The sequence below is a fragment of the Necator americanus genome, chromosome III, assembly GCF_031761385.1.
Source record: "Necator americanus strain Aroian chromosome III, whole genome shotgun sequence".
In the NCBI taxonomy this organism is placed as follows: Eukaryota; Metazoa; Nematoda; class Chromadorea; order Rhabditida; family Ancylostomatidae; genus Necator; species Necator americanus.
In genome coordinates this window covers 23,192,295-23,212,832 of record NC_087373.1, presented here as the reverse complement: position 1 = coordinate 23,212,832, position 20,538 = coordinate 23,192,295, and the positions used below count along the sequence as shown (strand labels likewise).

Sequence of the window (20,538 nt, the reverse complement as noted above, 5' to 3'; positions counted from 1 at the left end):
TTATGAGAAGAAAAAAGGTCTCCTGAAAAAGTAGGGCAAATTTCATTATAGTTTCATATAGTTTATATGATCTCGTTGTAAATATTACTACAACTCCTTTTTCTATCGTTTACAAATTACACGTAGTTAGAGCCTCTTGCTCAGTTAGTGCAAAGGAATTTCTTCCAGTGGAAGATAAGAGAGCCTAAAAAGATACTGTGAATCAACTCAATAACATTTTTAAATTGTGGTGGAACCAGAAATGACAATTATTTGCTTTCATGTACTATAGCGCTTAATTGCTTTGTAGACCTTACCACCTTTCTTCCGATTTGCCCGAAATTAAATCCCTGTTCACAGTGAAGAGTGGCAGTTTGTCTTGGATTTAAATACCACTCTTCCTAGATTTCTGTAACCGACTACTCACCACATCAGAGCTATTTTTAACTTCAGCACGTTCTCGAGGAACAAAGACTACAGTAACTAGGCCGATCAGCATTACATACAAAGCGGATTACAATGGTTAACGGTCATTGGATTCTGTGAACCTTCAGTTGCCCTTCATATAAATCCGTTCTAGCTGCATGAAACAATTCAGTCTGTCCAAAATGTGTAACACTCTGAACGTTGGCCTCAAGTATGCAGTAAAATTGACTTTTATTTTATAAAATAAACTAAATAAATGTACTTTTTGTCATTTGATGTTTTTTGTCTGCAAGTGATTGATCGATGATTGGCTTCGCTTTAGAGTTTTCTACCTTATGGAACCCTCGTCGAACTGATTTTCCGAAACATTTGATTAAAATCAACGCTTCATGGAGCCGGTTTCGCTCCTGGCCATCGAAACGTTTCGTACGGAAGCTCTGAATGGTTCAAATGTCACAAATGTATATCTGAAAAGGACGTTCTTGAAACTTGCTGAAATTTCCTTATATCTTTTTGCACTTTCACAGAGAATTCATAGTCCCGTTAGAAGTTGAACATAACTTTTCCACATAGTTGTATAGGTATTGACCACTATTAAGAATCCGCTGAATGAGCTTATTAGTGAAAAATAGGTGACTTATCAGCTGCTTGAGCACTGCAAACACTTTGTGCTCTTGCTTTCTCCTCCTCAAGCGATACGTACTACGCGTGTAATTGGTGCTGAGCATATTCAATCTGGTGTGAATCCGACGCGCCCGCGATTGGGGCAACACTGAACGAAGAGAAAGTGTCAAGCAATGTTAGCCAGAGAAAGAAATTGCAGCAGTCACGTCGTTGATCGCATCCAGCGCCCACCACATGTACCTATAATCAACCTCGCTTTATCGATACTCTATAATAGCTGCTAATCATGTTCTCCTCATACAACTCAGTGCTTCCGAGCCATAGTTTAAGTTTTATTCATGTAGGTCCGCATCCGGTATAGCAGCTGGCTAGTTTCCTGCGGGCAAACTGAGTCAAAGAAGTGGGGTCAGCTCGGACTCTAATCTGTTCGTAGATACCAATCCGAGGATGCGAATGGAACTCAAATCTCAGGCTGAACTGCATTTTGCACTTCTTGCAAGTTTTTCCGCTGCTGCACGATGACTGAAAGATGATTTCTGCAACTGATTTCTGATTTAAAAAAACCTAGTCCAATGCTCTTCGTAGCACTTTTCATAACATATTAGTATAACAATACAACACAATAATGGTACATAAAAGTATATGCAGATCTGGAAATAAGGGCACACGGCTAAGTACTAGGTAAAGTTTGATTTCCTTCTCTGCTCATCTCTCTTGGTTCCAGAGGAATCGAAAAAAGGTATTTTCTGATGTTCTTCTCAAATTTTGCATAGTTTCTCATCCTTCTGTCTCATGTTTTCGGAACATATAAATATACATTCGCCGAAGAATTAATAAAGAGATTTGTTCTTTGTGTTTTCTTTAACTTCAGCAAAATATATCATATATTTCGAATTGTTTTCTCTTTTTCGTCCACACTCTCATGAATTTAATTGTTTCATCATGACCATTTCTCTGCAATGTTACACTTCAAATGCGCCAAGTTACCCGTGTAAGAAGTGGTTTCGGCGTAGCGGTTCTTGTGAATCGACGACTTTAGGTTACTTTAGGTTAAATAAAGAGAAACAGAATTAGTACTACAATAGTCCAAAAGACTTCCAGAATTTCTACGAACAGTTTGTAACAAATTAGACCTCTAGCGCAATATTAAAGGCAGCATACCACGAATCTGGGGTGGTACGGATCTCAGATGGAGTATCCGTATACGGGGTCGTAGATTATGGAGACCGGGGTAGTTCCGCTCATCTCTCTCTGAATCACTGCAAGCAGCCGGCCTTTGAATGCTGTTTTGTACGATGCCTTCTATTGCAGCGCGCCACCCTTGCACGCGCAGCGACCCTTACTGCCTATCGGGGCAGTCCGAATTGGATTTTTGACGAATCGCGGGTGGAGGCGGCGCAAGGGGTGGAGCGTTGCAATAGATGGCGTCCTACAAAAAAAGCATTCAGGAACCGGCTGTTTGCAGTGATGGAGGGAGAGATGAGCGGAACTACCCCCGTCTCCATAATCTACGACCCCGTAGACGGATACTCCACCTGAAATCCGCACCACCACAGATTCATAGTATGCTGCCTTTAAGCAAGCTTTTGTTCTAATTAGTCACATTACGATATCCACTATTTTTGAGCGGGGACTATTTTCTCCACTTTGTGAACAACTTAATGTCGTCAATCAACTCGTGCTGCATTATCCCATGAAGGCTGATTCCTACTATTCGTTACTCTCAGAAACATCCCATGGTTCCATTTATATGTGGCTGCGTTGATTTTGAGGCGCATGAGAACTAAGCTTGATAGTGAGTGGCTTGGGAAACGAACTGTGGATGTTTCTCCTATTCCTATCTTTTCTGCATGTGACTTTCGTGGAATTATCCTACCGTTTCAATACAAGATTTCTGATGGTAGAGTCGCTGAAAATATTCTTATCAGTAAAATAAGTGATGTGGTTTCAATAGGGCTTTTTACTGCAGTTCGCGAACGTTGAGGTTTTGGAACGCGTGTTTGCCTACAGAATGACTTGTGGGTGCCGATGTGTCCAGTCAGTGTTCTCATCCTCCCAGACAAGTGTGGTACCAAATTATTCACCTCCTAGGCGTGAAAGACTTGGTGAGCACTAGAGCGGTTTCGAGCCATCGACCATATGGCCACAACGGACCTCTTACCGACTGCGGTATATCCGCCCGTGGTTTTAGTAGTTCCGCAGAATTAATTCTTTTTTCGAATAGCTTTTTTTAACAAAACTCTGCTGAGAATGGTCACCTTTGACCACAGATGACAGCTAAAAATTCCATGAACGAAATGTTTTGAGAATGAAGCGAGTATCAGAGCATATCAATATCAGAAAAAAAGTGCTCATCAATCACGATCAGCTCGTAGAAGTCTACACGAACTTAGATGTTTTCGAATCAAACTTTATGTTTTATTCATGACCACTTTAGTATAATACATGGATAATTTCCTCTTTGCAAAGTGTCTTTGCAAGTCGAAGAATTAGAGTTGGTTTAGACCTGAAAGGAACGTGGGCTTATTTGTACACATTAATCCGAAGGTCCGACTGAAATTAAAATCTCACATCCAACTGCATCTTCGCATTTACTACAACTGCAGCTATTTAAAGTAGTTTTCTCCAAACTATAGAAGAAATTAAATACATTTATTCCCGACAAGAAAAACGATCCTATATTCCTCGTAGCACTTTTCGATGTCATAACAATATTCTCCATACTACTGAATTTTTTCTTCTTCTAGATGAAAGGATAATATCAGGTCTTCTGATATGGAACAGTGCGGCATGTCTTTTACTTTTCAAATTCAGTGAATGAAAACAAGACTGCACTTCTCAAAAAGTCAGTAAACAAACAAAAGTCACTGATCCCAGTTGCAACGAGGTAACCGCATCGGCAAGAGGAGGACAGTGGGGGTTGGAAGACGTTATGACGCCAATACTCTGTTCCCACCTAGAACACTAGCTTTTCTGTCATGCGAAGTAAACGGTCCCCGGTAAGAGTAAAGTAAAGTGTCTCACAGAAAACAAACATTTGTTTTCATCAGAACATAAAATAGTGGATGATTTCTTTATTTCCGATCAAACTGTCGCTGTAAAATTTGTGGTTTTCTCCGGACTTCTGACCAATCCTGTTTCCTGCATCACCGGTTTGAAATCCTGTAAAGTTCGGCTTCTTATTTACAAATCAACTTTTTTGTAAGGTTTATCGTTATTTGGTAGTTTTCGGAGGCCACTGGTCTTCTTCACGATGGCAACCATTCGTCCAGCTGAGGAACAAAAAGGTTCGATCAAGGCTAATTCCTCAAACATTTCGTTGACTGTTCATAGTGGAATTATTATCTTACCTAGATTATTCTAAATAAGATCTAATGTTCAGAGGTCACAAACCCGAAGAGGAAGTCGTTTTTTCAAAAATACTTCTTGGCAGGTGTTTTCTACCTCTATCTTTTTCCTATCTTTCTATCATTTTTAAAGTCACATGTTCATGAAACCAAATTTTGAGGACAACAAATGGCTGATCCATCGACTCAAGAAGTTCCAGACGATGCTGATTTTGTAGAGAGATTTCTAATAACGAAACGAAAGTACATCGCTTTCCTGTTGCCAGTAATTATTATGCATGTGGGTAACTTGTGACATATACGTTATACCAGTTCCTCGCAAATATTGTTTTTCATCCAGCAGATATTAGGATTTAGTTTGAAGTATTTCTGTATTGGAGGCTCTCTTACTTTTCGCTTCCTTCCCAACAAGAAAACTGCAGTGTTGGTAGTCTGAGTAAAAGGATATGATTGGAACAGATACACCAGCAGTTTCTTTTCACCGAAATCTATGCTCTCCAACACTTTACGCGGACCAATTTATGGAGAGCTTTTCTAAGACTCTACATAGAAGCATTGAAGCGGAGAACACATAATGGTAATCAAATCTTTACGAGAAGTTCTTTCAGGTGTTCTGGTGGCTCACAGCGTACCGGTACAGTTGGTTCCCACTTCTACAGACTAGATGGCAAATGCCCCTTATTATGTTCTTTGGGTCGACTATAGCTGGTTAGTTAGCTTTCAAAGTTGGAATAAGCCGCGGCTCGCAGAAGTCTTTCCGTTGCGTGCTCTCACGTTTCCTGAAAGATCATTTGTCGTTCCGTTCAATTTAATTGTGCAGGGTACTACTCATTGCTTTTGGAACTATTCCTACAACAGCAATCACTTCAACAATCGTTGTTACTACGTGGCCCTGTTTGAAACCCAGTGATGTAGTTTTGTATCTAGTATGAGGCGATTTTGGACTGTGGAGCTTTTGCGAAAAATTAAATCACTTTACTGGTAGATCCCTCCTTCCTTCCAGGTAAAGGAGGTAGGCACCAATACAGGCAACTGATTTTCGAAATGAGTGCTCTTTAGCTTGACCTGCGTCGCGAAAAATAACAGTGATACTGTTGTCACAAGAAGATAATTGATGTGCACTGCAAATAATATGGACCATCAATTCTAGATCGTAAGTGCTTAGTTAGATGCACATTACCACAATTTCCATTAGGGATGATTCCATCTTATGTTTCCTTCTTTTATTTCGCTTGTTTTTACTGCTTAATACCATGAAACCCCTCCTATACTTACTGCTTAAACTACCTTTAATTTAAAGGCAGCGCATCACGAAATTGACGTGGTGCGGAAACTTCGAGGAAAAAGTTCGGATCGTAGGTTACGCAAACGGGCGTGGCCTCGCTCAATTTCCACCAGTCGTCCTGAAAAACGGTGTGACAACGATTTTAGTTCCTAGGTACGTTAGAACCCTCGTACATGCTCCGGTCCTCTCAGCAGCCTATCCATTGGTTTTGCTTGAATAGGCTGGTGACGAGACCTCATTAAACTTCGACCGCTGGCAGCCTGCGCAGTGCAACCGATTTCGTAGGGAAGAACACCGTCTTCCATACCGCTTTTTTAATGATGGTCAGGAAAAAGAAGAAAGAAGCGACGCTCGTTTTCATAATCTACAACCCAAAATCTACCTGTTCCCTGTGGTTTCCTCACCACTTCAATTCCGTGATACGCTGCCTGTAACGAGACAACGTGAGAAGAGAAAAAAAGAAGCTGCACCCGATTTGCATATTTCAATGGCAGTTGTACTGTCAGCGGTCTCTGTCAGCGCTCCCGTGAGCAACCTTTCTGGGCTGATCACTTATCAATTATCTGAGCCCTAGATTTCTCCCACAACAGAAAAACATTGCGAAAAAAAATGTTCATCATGTCGATTAGTAGCTGCTATTTCTAAAAGGGATCGTTAACTATTACACTTTTTACATCTTTTGTTTGTTCAACAACGTGGAGCGTCCTGTAAAATTTACGAATAATTCAAATTAAATAATAATTCATTTGTTTTCTTGTTCTCCAACGATGTTTTGGTGGAATTTTGTAGAAATTTAGAAATTTCAATTGTTCTCGTGAATGACTTGCTAACTGTGTTCCTCAGTGTCCTGCACTGAAAGCTGTGCACGTGCCGTCAAGCATATTTTCGAGAGACACAAGTTCCGCCAGAGCATGCCCCTCTGTCGACGCTTTCCAAAAAAAAAATGCTGAAGCTGCTCCCTATGCGTTTTGCATCATTTATGATATCATATGATATGATTCGATCTGATACGACATATGTTTGCCTGATGCCTTCATCCATCAAGGTGATGAAGACAAGATACTCGGACTGCGCTTTTCTAAGAATGGCGAAGTTGTCCTCTGACTGACGTAGATCATAGGATGCACAGTTTAGGAATTGCCGATTAAAAGTGGTGATTTATGCAAACAGAAAAATGTAGTGTAATTCAGAGCCGGTTGAAAGCAAAAGTTATCCGACAATTCCTTGCAAAACAAACTTTGCAAAAATTGCTCGCAAACAAAGCGGACAGCTGCCCTCGTAAATGGCTTCAGCGCGACTAAATTGACGACCTATGGAAAACAATCAGTAACGAAAATTGCCGACAGTGCTCTCGCAAGAGTTCATCTTCCGAAACGCACTCGATAAACGCACGCGACAATAAAGAGTTCCAACCTTCGTTTTACTCAGTTTGCATCAATGCAGCAACGATATTGAATAAATCCGATCATTTGCCGGTCTCTGTCAGTTTTTAGGAAGGAAATTGCTCTTTGTGAGCATCGATTAAAGTTGACGCCTATAGGACAGAAGGCTCATAAAAGAATAAACTATTTGGCGTTGATTTGATGAATAATACGATAAGAATGGAATTTATGTTAAAGGCATCACCCCACGAATCTGAGGTGGTACGGATTTCAGGTAAAGTATTCGTATACGGAATGGGAGACTATGGAGAGGGAGGTGATTCCGTCCATTTCTTCCTAATTGCCGTAAAAAACTGCTCGTAAGATGCGGCTTCGGGGATTCCGGCGCACTATTTTCTACAAGGAGTTCGATTGGAGCGCCAGCCTTGTGCACGCGCCGCATCTTCCGGGCCGTTTTTTACGGCAATTAGAAATGAAAAAAATTAGAACCCCCCCCCCCCCCCTCCTCCATAATCTACTATCCCGTATACAAATGCTCCATCTGAAATCCGTACCATCTCAAATTAGTGGGGTGATGCCTTTAAGAGTGTATAAGAAGGAAATCCAGAGCGCGAAGAATATCGCTTTTTTTGAATATCCTTTTCTTTGAAGTCATCACCGTTCTTATGTTTGTGCAAATTTTGTCAATTTTCTGGATCTAATTAACCAGGTTTGAGGTCTATAGTCCGGTCAAAAGGACATGAACCACAGGCAGTTGAGTATGCGGCTGCGCACGAAGCGGTGCGGTGGAGACCGCTGTTGGGATCGTGGTGGGACCACGGCGAACCGAAGAGATGTGTGACGGTAGCGAGGATCCTTAAAGGATCCCAACCGCTACGCATCGCTTCGAGCGCAACCGCTTCTGCAATCGTCCGTGTTTCTTGTCATTTTGACCCAACTATATTTTGTCGACGTGGGGGAGGTAACGATAAGGATTACAACGATAAGGTAAGGATTACAAGCGGAAAATCGTTGGCAACAAATTATTTCAGTAGCTCTCTTTATTCCTCTGAAACATTTGGAGCTTATTGCAGGTATGACGTCAGAAGGAGGAGGTGCAGTGGCATTTCCATTCATGACACTTTATCTCCACATCGATCCCATAGCAGCTAGAGATTTTTCGCTGATGATACAGGCATTCGGTAAAAAAGAACTGACTTTTATCCAAACATTCACATAGAGTTTGTTTTAAAAAAAGAGACCGGAACTCCCGACAATTGTACGTCGATCTTGCTGCCCAATTTAGGAATGGGTAGTGCTCTGTTCGTCGTCCTCTTCATGAAGATACAGATTGAAGAACGTTCATTGTTGTTCGGTTGCTTGGGTTCAATTCCTGGGATGTGCTTAGGATTTGCTTATGTGAGTAATGGTGATACTAGTTTATACAGTGTAGATGCAGAATGTTCGTTTTAAAAAACAACATATTTAGGTAGATGCCCTTCTGGACGGGGCGCAGAAAAAAATGCTTTTCGTTTCTATATGGAGCTCATTTGCAATTGCTTTATTTCTTCTGAATTCTCACAAAAAGAGACTAACCCATTCTACTATTCCTGATTTCAAGCCGTGGAAGGCAGCAGTTCTTGTGCTTACGGGATTTGTTGGAGGTGAGATAAATTCAATTTTAGCAAAACCATCGGTGGAAATTCACGATACCGAAAGCATCTACTAAACCGAAGCTCTGCGATCTGGGTGTAGTTATCCAGGAAACTGAACTATCAACTCTCTCACAAAACATTTTTCTTTCTCAGAAAATGGGTAGAGAGCTGCGACATCAACGTATCAAAGGTATCAAAAGATCGGCATTCACCAATACCTTATCCTTTCGCTAAGAGAAATACAACACTACACAACGATGATGTCTGTGCTTCATGTCGTATTATTGAACATCATCACTGAACAACTTCGTCATTGCGCAAAGAAGACCGTAGCTTTGTTGGTAAAAGAAAAGTTTCGAAAAATTTTGTGATGTGATAACCATGGGTTCACATTGAAGCTAGATGAAGCTGCAAAGAAGCAATTCAAGAATACTTAAAAAAAGTACAGAATTGTGACTGAAACTGCAGAGGTTTTAAGGAAAACTGCCTGCGCAACAACGAGAACGTGCTCATTCAAGCTAACACTGCGCGTTCTTGACCTCTCAGCATCAAATCGAATACGAGAGCACTCCGGATTCCAAATGGGAAGAATGTTGCACCGAGGAGAGGAAGGTCGATGATTTCCATGTCTTCTGATCTCTTTCGTCCTCTTTGATAGCCACGTGCATTCGCATTCTCACCATCTAAGAGAAGGTCAGTATAGTCCGATCAAAACGACATGAATCACGAACACTTGCGTAAGCGACTGCGCTCGAAGCAGTGCGGTGCAAACAGCGGTTGGAATCGAGGTAAGATCGTGGCGAACTGCAGAGATGGATGGCGTTGGCGAGGATCCTTACACGACTCCAACCGCTACGCCCCCGCGCCGCTCCGAGCGCAGTCATTTAAGCAACTGTCCGTGCTTCATGTCGTTCTGACCCAGGTAAAAGTCGGACATTTTGTTATGTCGTTGAAAATTGGCGGCCGGTCTCTTCACCATTACATGCAAGCAACCGTAAATTTTCATCAGCGTCCCCTCAAGATCTCTATCTACACGTTGCTCGTCAAAATGCAATCTTCCTGAACTGTGGAACAACGACAAGACCGTATTTTACTGCCTAAAGAGAAATCTGTAACAACAACTGCCGTTACATCCGCATACTACTCACTTCCGCAAGCTTTTCACACGAGTAGTCCTATACATTGAAAGAACATCGGATGGACAAAAACTATGTGAGTAAACTAGAATTCAGGGTAACTCTCGTAGAAACTGTCAAAAATTTATGACGTTTCATATAGTCGGGTCAAAACGGCATGAATCATGAGTGTAGTTACGGTACTTTACGCTCGAAACGGCGCGGTGGCGGCAGCAGGTGGAACCGAAGTGGGACCGTTGCAAACTGCAGCGATAGGTGTCAGCAAAGGTTTCGCTGCGCTCCTAGCCGCTACGCTCCACCAAAGCGCTTCGAGAAAAGTCCCGCACCCAATTGCATACGTGCTTAATGTCGTTTCGACCCTACTATACCTCGGCTGCATGGATTGTTTTTCGGAACAGCATACCTTAGGAACCCCTTATCAATGCATTATTGCAATAGTAATATGAACAAATTAAACTATTAGTCGCCGAGATGCTGATTTGAAAGATTCACATTCAGATTGAAAGGTTCGGTACACTGGAAGTTTTAAATAAATGAATAGTCTCAGGAGCGTATTAAATTAGTTGCTCACATGATGAATACACCTGTCAATTTATTGGGGTACAAATAAGTCCTAAGAGATTCACAAGATAGCATAACCAGGATTGAAGACATCACCCCACTGATCTGACGTGGTATGGATTTCGTGGACGTGGATCGAAGACTATACGGGAGTGTGGATTGAAAAAATGGGTGGAATCTCGCTCATCTGCCCCTGCATCACTGTAAACAGAAGACTTCGGAATGCGGTTCCTTACGACGTCCTCTACTGCAACGCGCCACCCTTGCGCCCCGCCTCTGCTTGAGATTCGTCGAATAAAATGAAATGCTCATCGGGGCGTCCGAAAGGTTTTTTGACGAATCGCAGGCGGGAGCGCGGTGCAAGGGTGGCCGTTCCGATAGAGGGCGTGGTAAGAAACCACATTCCGAAGTCGTCTATTTGCAGATGTAAGAAAAGATGAGCGAGATCCCACCCGCTTTTGCAATCCACGCCCTAGTATGGTCTTTGGTTCTCGGAAATCCATACCACGTCAGATTCGTGGAGTGATGCCTTCAAATCGCATCGACCCATCATGTATCTATCTTCATGTTAAAGCGTTATCATTTACCATGAAAATCAGCATATGTCATTTCGCTGAAGTGTAAACAACATACTTTCTAAGCAAGCCTAGCTCCAACAATGTCAGTCTTTGTGCCAACAAAACACGATTTGTGGGAAGCGCTCTTTTTTGGTTTCAAATGAAGAGAAGTGCTGCTGATGGACATTGATTGCTGTGTGAAGCATATGGGAAATCAAGGGAACATGTGAGTACTGGTTCTGGCGATTTTAAAGTGTCGACTTTGCCAACAGCGATGAAGGACGCTAAGGGATTGCATTTGATGGAATCACTCAGGAGTGATCTACTACGAGCTACTCTAGTTTAACAAGACCATTACAAAGGGACGTTACGAACAACAGTTGATGTATGTGAGTAGAGCACCAAAGCTCAAACGCCAAAACACGCTCAAACAGCAATGTGCCAAAAGGCATGGTTAATAGATCCTTGAGCAGGACAACGCTCGGCCACATGTTGCAATAATCGTGAAGGAAACTTTAGATATTTCGGTAGGATATCCTACTCTATCCGTTGTGAGCACTAAAAAGTTTTCCCTACCACTTGTTCCGGACGATAACTCATGTCTTGGCCAAGCAACACTTCATCTCTTACGAAGAAGCCAAGAAATTGGGCCGATTTCTTGATTGCCTCAAAGGGTGAAGATTTTTTTCAAGACGAATCCATAAGTTTCCTGAAAGATGGAGAAATGTAGTACGATGAACACTACTCCGAACAAAATAGTTACAAATTATTCTGAATAAAGAAAGAAAGACTTTAAAGAAAAAAATCTCCAAACGTTATTTGTACCCTTAATATCAAGGTTGCAGTTTTTTCATTTAGGTATTTTCACGTCTTTCGCTGGATCTGGAGTTGATATATGCATTTTTTCTATCAACACACTTCTATTTAGAGTTTCTGAGAAAACTGCTACACCAACAACGGTGGTGATTATGGGTAATGTCATCTTATATTATGTGTTATTGCCGCGTCACAAAAGTTGCATTTGAATTCTGCTCTTTACAGCACCACCTTGTGTAGAGCTTACTTTGCCTTTACGAAATTTGGAATAATTATGGGCATCTATACGCTACTCTTTGTTGATAGCGTACATGGCCTACTTTTGGATACATTATTAAAGACAGCATACCACGAATCTGGCGTAGTGAGAGAAACCGCTGGAAATGCTGGAGATGGGGTTGTAGATTGCGGGATCAGGGGTGGTTCCGCCCATCTCTTCCTAATCGTCCTAAAAAAAACAGCGTCAAAGCCTCCGTTTTCTACGACGATTTCAGTTGCAACATGCCATCATTGTACATGTGCTGCCTCCAGCGGGACAGCAGCCGAAAGCCAGTGAGTTCTTCTCGACTGTTCATTCGAGTAAAACCAATGAGTAGGTTGCTGTGGGGACCAGAACGTACAGGTTCCCACGTCGTTTTTAAGGACGATTAGAGAGTGGGTGAGCGGAATCACCTTTGATCCACAACGCCATTTCTAGCTTTCTCCGCCGATTCCTCTCACCACGTCAGATTCGTAGTATTCAAACGATCTGTGGGTACCTATCACAGATGTCGCTTTTTCAATTTTCAGCACTAAATTCTATGGTTGGATTTTACTGCCGAGCGATTTGGTACGGCGACGTCTCCGACCTGACAATAGAATATCTCAAAGTGTCAATTCCAGTAGCTGTTACTATGGCACCAATTGGAAGCTTTATTGGGTCTCACTTTCACAGACAGGTTTACTTAGCGTGCATCCTTCACATTACTTCATGAAATCTGCTAACATGATTTAGCGAACACATCTTAATCGCTTCTCGGCCCACAAATTACACCTTCTTAGGTTGTGTTTGGAAATGAGGTAGAAGGGCTGGGAACGAGATAATGATGAAATGCACGAAGATGCACAAAGGGTACATCAAAGTTATTACTGGGGTGGAAAACAAGTCGTGAGAGTTTTTGTTCTCAACTTAAAAATGCACATGGAAATAAAAAGTATTGGCAAATTACTGTTTATTTGTTCATAGAGAATTCCTCGCTCTATACGAGAGCTCTACTCCGCTTTTTCAAATTTTATCGAATGAAGTGACGAGAGGAGGAGAAAGAACAAAGTGGAGCACTTTTAGCACCTTCTTAGAATATTCAACGCTCTAGACAATTACTGATATTCAGAGATCGGTCGATACAGCAATACTTTACAATACTTATAACTCAAGTGATCTCGGTATGAATACCATTTCGAACTATTGTCGGATCATATAAGAGTTGTGTGGAACTAGCAAAGGTTTAGGATTAACATTGCAGTTTTTCGAAATCAAACGTTACGGAACGAGTCTCTAGACTCCAGAAGATCCCCTGGAAGACCAAGAAGGAAGGGGTTGCAGGAGTCATTTAGGCTGCCGAAAGGGAAAAGAACTAGTATGACGAGTCGTACTTACGAAGCACGTATGTTTGCATCGATATCATCAGTGGTGCTTGAAGATCTATGTATGCAAGTCGGCAAGATTAAGAAATTTGTCATCGAACAGACCGTGACGGAATGACTTCACCTACTCAATCCCGTATAACTGAAAAAAAAAACAATTCTTAGGAACATGCGACAGTAGAGGAGTTGATGTATAGTATCCTCGTCTATACGAGTATGATAATAAACATCTTTCGAACAACTGACGAATCGGGCCTATGGTGATGAGAGTATTTGGATCAGCAGCAGTTTTGACCATCTCCATCGGTCACGCTTCAACATCAAGTTAGAAGACGCAGTCCAAGCTTGCTACATGAGTCATGGGTTCTTAAGAGAAGCTCATATTTTCTACACGTTTATCGTCAGTGATTTCAACGCCAGAACTTTCTCCATAAGAACATCTGGAGAATTTCACATCGCTCCCTACGGCCTATATTAAAATGAGCAAGAAAAGATGCTTATCTAGTTCATCAAGGTGTTAAGGACCACCCAAGAGAACTCGCTATTCCAGAAGCCCTCCTTTCTTCGCCGAACGTGGCAGTGACCTCGGTGGAGAGTACCTGTTTCCGGAAACCCTAAAATCTAACATTTCAATGTGAGCTGCAAGCGACCACAAACTCACGTCTCACCTCCCGAGTCTTAAAGGAAAACCTTGGAAAGAGAAGGGGAGCAGTATTGCTTGAAGCAGCAGGAGCGGCCAAGAACATCCGCCACTCCCGTCGGAACTTTGCTAATCTCGAAACAAATATGATCCTGCTCCGGATACTAGATGGGATAACTACAGATAGAGGATGTAGGTCACTTAAGTGTTAAGAGTTCTACTTAAGTGTGTTCGACAGCCATATCCATTTGCCTCCTCACCATATAAGAAAGGATGAACTTGTTGTTTCAGACTTGTTTCCTTCCGGAGACCGACATGCTGTGACATTATGTCGGTGAAAAGACAGACATCATGTCGTTCATCACCGGCCCTCAACAGGATCAAGTCTGAACAACTGAAAAACGTGCCGCCAATCCTCAACATCAACCTGCTAGCGAAAATCTTTACTCGGTTATGCTAAACAAGACCAAGGGAACATTTGATAAAGGACAACCTTGCGAGCAGCAGACTTTTCAGAAAGGGTCCAGAATAACAATATTCACACCGTTTGAAAACTCTCGAAAATATCGAAAATTTAATGACACGATTTTGTAAGAAGATCAGTCACCAGCTTCACTTAATCGGCGGAGTGATGGATAATTTTCTGTAGAGGAGAATTACAATACCGTGCGTCACGAGCCAGGTATCTCTTCGTGTACCCATCCAATCGAACACATGATCTCCTTCATCTCGTTAGTCCTAGGGAGAGAAAGATATCTCAGCATTTTTGCGCCAATTTCATTGCCTCCATCAGATTTTCCATTTTTCATCTTTTGGATACAGACCAGAACCTCTAACTGTCTTTGGTTCCTATTTAAACGCAGTATACGTTGGTCGAGTTCAGGTGCTGATGGCGTTTATCGCTTCAGCAAGGTATTGACGTAATCCCTGCAATATCTATCTCCTCTTCCTTTGGTAGGGTTGCATCACCGACCTGTCATCACCACACCATTGGCATTGTTGAGAACAGGCAAACATCTCTTCATATTGTCGCTGTACTGTCTTAGTAAAGCATAGCTTTCTTTGGGTTCTTGTCGTGCTCCCTTTTCTAACTCCTTCGCTCTTGACGTCCATTCGTTCTCGCGGTCTTTTTGCAGCTGGCGACGCAACTTTCTTCTCAGGAGCTTCTTCTGGCTGATACCGCCAGTGCTGCGGGCGTCACGTACAAAATTATATGTGGATTTTCTTCCGTGGATGCAAAGCTAAACTTCTTCCACGGCACTTCGTGAAGGAGTCTGCATCGCGATGCTTCTTCGTGGTCGGTACTCCATTATGAATAGAAGTACGTTGGCGGAATTTCGTGCTGCATTCTTCGTCTTTTAGACCGGCAATGTCGATTTTCGGTTAAATAGGAACTCCTCAGTTTTTCTTGTGGAAGCGTATCTTGAAGCTAAAAATAACTGAACGGTGATCAGAGTCAAACGCGACGTCTCAAACTAGTGTCGATGATTCCTCTCAAACATGGAAGCGAAGAGAGAGAAAAAAAGGAGAAGTGAGACCTTTCTGTTCAAAAAAGTCGACCACACGGTCACCGTTATCCGACGTGCGCTCCACTGGATAATACCATTTTCCTAGCACATCGTACTGTTGTTCAAGTCTAATCTTCGCAGTTGTGTCGATTCCGGACACCACCACCTTCTTTCTGGGTATTTTGGACATCAACGCACTGAGTTCTTTGTAGAAGACGTGCTTGTTGTTGTCTTCAGCGGTTTTCGTAGGTGCATGGGCACTTATGATCCAGATCCACTTATGATTTACGTCCTTTGCGATCCCACAGTCGTACAAAGGTGTATCTAAGTGACCCTGAATCACATTTCTCCACCACTTTGCTATAAGCCGTTCCTTACAGTTGTCACGCAGCCACCTATGTTCTTTTCGTAAGCATCACTGCAGTAGATAGCGTAGTACCGATAGTGATGACGGACGGGCTGATCTCTAATGAATGTTTTCTGCAGGGCAGCAAACGGCGTGCAGAGATCTTGTACAAGCCTAGACAGTTTGACAGGTGGTTTGTTGAAGTTTACTTGAAAGTGTTTGGGTGTTTAACATGACGAAACGAATTATAGTTGCCAAAGACTCCATGCTCCCTTCAGGCAGTTGACCTTTCAGGTTATGGGCTATGGCGATGTACTAGACGACAGCACCTTTTTGCAATGTTTAGGAATCTTCCGCATTATAACAGTGCAATAGCTCATACGTTCCCGCATACACTCGAATGCTTAAATGTGTTTGGTTCAAGCAGGACCACCCCGTTCAGGTAGCAACCAGACTCGCATACATCCTCCTGAACCTGGACAAGAAGATGTTCATGAGAAATGAATGAGTTTCTGATTTCCCTCTCAACGGAACGAATATATTCAAGTACTGCAGCTATGTATATCTGATTCGGGAAATCAACATGATGTACAACTTTACTTTGAGTCGAGCAGAAGGCAACACGAGCGGCCTAGGCAGCATGCCAGAAAATGGAAGACATGGTGAGGAAGAGAAACAAAGACATCCGGCTCCATGCTCATCTGTTCAGGCTAACCGGCGCAACTTTCACCATTGAGTTGGCCATATGATTTCAACTTTCACTTTCGCTTCTGAATTCTTAAAGTTTCGTATGCAAGTAGGAAAATGCATAGAATGTTCAGTTGAAAGACTGATGCTTGGAGTATACTACTTTACATAAGCGAAAGAGAATATTCAAACTTCAATCCTACGTCAGCTTTCGAAGACAACTGACGCTGCTGCATATGGAAAATAAAATTAGTTGCATCGAACTCATGATGCATTTCTACAGCAATCATTGGACCAGAACTCTAAGCGATTGGACTCCACGCGACATCAAACTCAGTGCAGGAAGACTTCCGATCCGATGGTCAAACTTCTTTGCAATGTCCTTTGAAGATAAATATGATGCTCTTTGGGTCTTTGGGAAGGACAGAAGCCTCCAGGTATTGCACGACAAATTGAAGTATTACAAGCACGCGCTAGAGTAGTCGACGAACAGAAATGAAGCAGTACTGTACTGATATATCTGCATTGCAACGTAACTGTGTGTAACTGTAATGAAACGGCGTTCTCCCTTTCATTTTTGAGCAAGACATAAGACAAAATCGCAATGATCACAATGAATGCAAGCACACAAGGGGAGTTCAGATAGTCCCGGAACGAGTTCTTGCCGCAGCTGTCTGTGTCATATTGTTAGAGCACTGATCGCACTGCACCCATTACCCTATCCACACATAGTTCTTCCTGCTCCAGGAATGAATATTGTATACGTTACGACGTTTTCAAATTGGGTGCTGTGTCCACTAGTCAGCTAAGCGGCCATTTAGTGCAGACTTCTTGAAATACAGCGTATTTCAAGAAGTGATGAGAGAAGTTGCTATGATGATGAGCGTATGATGAATGATAAGGGAACCTTTTCCAACACTACTATATCACTGCTCAATGTAATGCGTGAGCTTTTACCACTTGTTTGGTGCAACACCAGTCTATCAAAACACACCTTTCACGTTGTCTTAGTACATTCTTCTAGTTAAGCAGTTGCGACACTGACACGTAAACACTCTTTCCTAGTTTTGGAAAGCCTTCATTTCTCGTTACATCGAATGAGATAGGTTAGAAAACGCTCATTCTCTCTGTATAGATAATAGGGCCAACTTTCAAGTTTTCATGTGCAGTATTTTTCTGTTGTTCTAGAAACATTTTAATATCTACTAATCGTTGCGTGGGTAAAGTGCGTATACCACATACTCACTCTTTATGAAGTTGGATGTCGTCTCTTTGAGAATAATGTTACGGTTCAGGTACTTGCATGTTTTGTTTATGCTTTGGAAGCACTTTCTGTTGTTGGATTTCTTTTCACTCAACCCCCTTTTTATCTAGGTGAGAACTGCAAGCAGTTGGGCGGCAATTATATAGCTTTAAAGGCATCACCCCACGAATCTGAGGTGGTGCAGATTTCGGGTGGAATATTCGTATACGGGATGGGAGACTACGGAGAGGGGGGTGATTCCGTCCATTTCTTCCTAATTGCCGTAAAAAAAACGGTCCAGAAGATGCGGCGCCGCACAAGAGGCACCAGTCGAACTCGCCTGTAGAAAATAGTGCGCCAGAACGCCCGAAGCCGTATCTTCCGGGCCGTTTTTTTTAATGCCAATTAAGAAGAAATGGACGGAATCATCCCCCTCTCCATAGTCTCCCATCCCGTATCCGAATACCCCACCTGAAATCCGCACCACCTTCAATTCGTGGAGTGATGCCTTTAAGAAAAGAATTGTATTCAGTAGCCATCGGAGTTGGGATCATCGCTGTTGCCTTCGCCTTCTTCTTTTTCATCAGCAAAATAGGAGGAAGATTGCTGGAGAAAGCCGAGGTAGAACTAAAGCAACTTGACTTCACTTGATGAATGAAATCATTTTTTAGAGCAAGAAGGATCTTACATTAAACTTGTCCAAAGGTTCTCAAAGGACGTCATCTGTTCAAGATTATAAATTTCTGTAGATAATATTTTCCATGACCATGTATTATAGTTAATTCATCAATAAATCAGTTTGTAAATTGAAATGGATTTTATTAGGTCAGAAAACTAATCCATTACTGAAGAAGAGTTGGCTACCCTTTCTCGAAGTACTATAACAGAATTTCGCTGGAAAGTCCAAGGTTACATACTATACTTATCACCAATCACCAGACATAATCAACGAAGTTTTCTAATTGTGAAAATTGAGTTATTCTTTCGCGTTGGAGATAGTTGAAACTATTAACACAAGTTGGCATAATCGAATTATTTAATTGTTAAGCGTTAGAAACAGCAATACTAACCGATACTCGACTCCCTTCAGTGATAATCGATACACAGAAGAAAAGTCAAACATTTTAAGTTTTCCAAAATGTTTAAAATTTATTTTGAGAACTGTGCTATGTGGCAATAGAAGACGAATGAGCGCATAACTTGGTTATAATCACTACATATAACCGAAGCAACAGAAAAAATGGTGTGTGTTTTCTTGAGTTCCCGAAATCAAATGCAGCGTTTTGGAGATTTTTTCAGGTTAAAATCTTTTCACGAATATGTAGACGGCCAAGCATAGCCTTGCTTGAAAACGGCATGTTCTCATTTTATGAGAGCGCGCAAGACGTTTTGTCGGTTTTCCCTGTTTTCGCCGAACTTTTGGCTCCGAGTCCGAATGATGCCTCAAACTCCTACATCTAAAACCTAAACCTACACCCCGAGTCCAAAGAAAATTTTTTTCTAGAACCGTTTGATCCTATAAACTCAAAATTCCAGAAGTCTTTGAATGCGAAATTTCCACACGTCGTTCTGATACGGTAAAGAAGCGAAATTGTTTTGAGTCAACAACAGTGCTTCGTACAAATTGTATCATCCACTACAAGCTATTGAATTTACTATCAGATGATTAGCACTTTCACTTTTGCACAGCTTTTACCTTTCAAACGTGTAACACGTATTGGAGGAACCGAATGGATTTCTACAAAATGACAGCGTACATTTCGTTCAATTAAATCTCGGGAGTAAAGTCCTGAAACCAAAGCTCGTTGTGAACTGTCACATGAACTCATCTCGTTGCAAAGACTGTTGCACTGCTGAACTTTCTCAGGCTCATCAAAGTTTAACGAATCTATCCCCTCTCCCGGGTATGCACACTTATGACATTTTCCGTAGTGCGAGGCCAAGCAGAAGTGGGGTTTGAGAAGTGAAGAGACACAGATACCGGACTGGAGCACAGCGCATCCTTCTCCGTGTGCTTTTTCACTGCACTGAGATTCCTACAGGGCGTGAACGTGCTTGCTCAGAACAAAAGCTTATAACCGATTTAGCTTTATCTTATCCCTTCATTCAGATCAAAAGTGGAAAAATGATGTGGTTTGAATGCAGCTTGTAATGCTGTACCTTAACGTTTAAGATAAGCACAAGAATGAGATTTAAACGATGGTGAAGTTGAAACGTATAGGTCGAAAGAATCAAATTCGCAGAACTTCATTGGAACCGATTAAGAGTCAAAAAATAATGGCAGCCACAACCATCCCAGAAGGCAATGAATTCACAGAACTCGGATGTGGAGTAATTTCGAGGGTTTCTTACCGGACAAACTTTCAAGAACTTCTGTACACCTTCCCATTATACGTTTGACTGGTTCTATTTTGAAAAAGGACAACTTCTATTCTTTTCTGCTGTGATTATCTCTTAAAGAAGAAAAACATATTCTTCCTTCCGTTGCCTTCCCAAATTCTATAAGTACTCGACGTATTTTTTCTCTGCCAAGTGTTTCGCAGCTTCTTGGTTGGAATAAGCACTCTCTTGCCCTTTGTAATGTTTTTAGCGAAGTACGACTCTAATTCGATCTGAGTCGCTCGGTATAAGTTGAAAATATTTTAATTATATTTCCTGGTTCATATATTCTTCTCCATATTTGTTATTCGCATCCTTGACATTCCACACTATACGCGAGGGCTCTCGACCGCAAAGGTTTTTAG

The 20,538-nt window shown here is 41.9% G+C and overlaps 1 protein-coding gene across 1 annotated transcript; it reads left to right on the top strand.

The window, feature by feature from the left end:
• Positions 1-4,282: 4,282 nt before the first annotated feature.
• Positions 4,283-18,543, top strand: RB195_010596 (uncharacterized protein; the record flags this gene model as incomplete). The annotated part of the gene is made up of 12 exons (XM_064191684.1): positions 4,283-4,316; positions 4,412-4,462; positions 4,538-4,656; positions 4,985-5,084; positions 8,117-8,224; positions 8,329-8,441; positions 8,512-8,686; positions 11,790-11,903; positions 12,537-12,685; positions 17,847-17,925; positions 18,327-18,415; positions 18,466-18,543. 12 exons carry the CDS (start codon positions 4,283-4,285, stop codon positions 18,541-18,543), a joined length of 1,209 nt encoding a protein of 402 aa, XP_064049267.1.
• Positions 18,544-20,538: the final 1,995 nt, after the last annotated feature.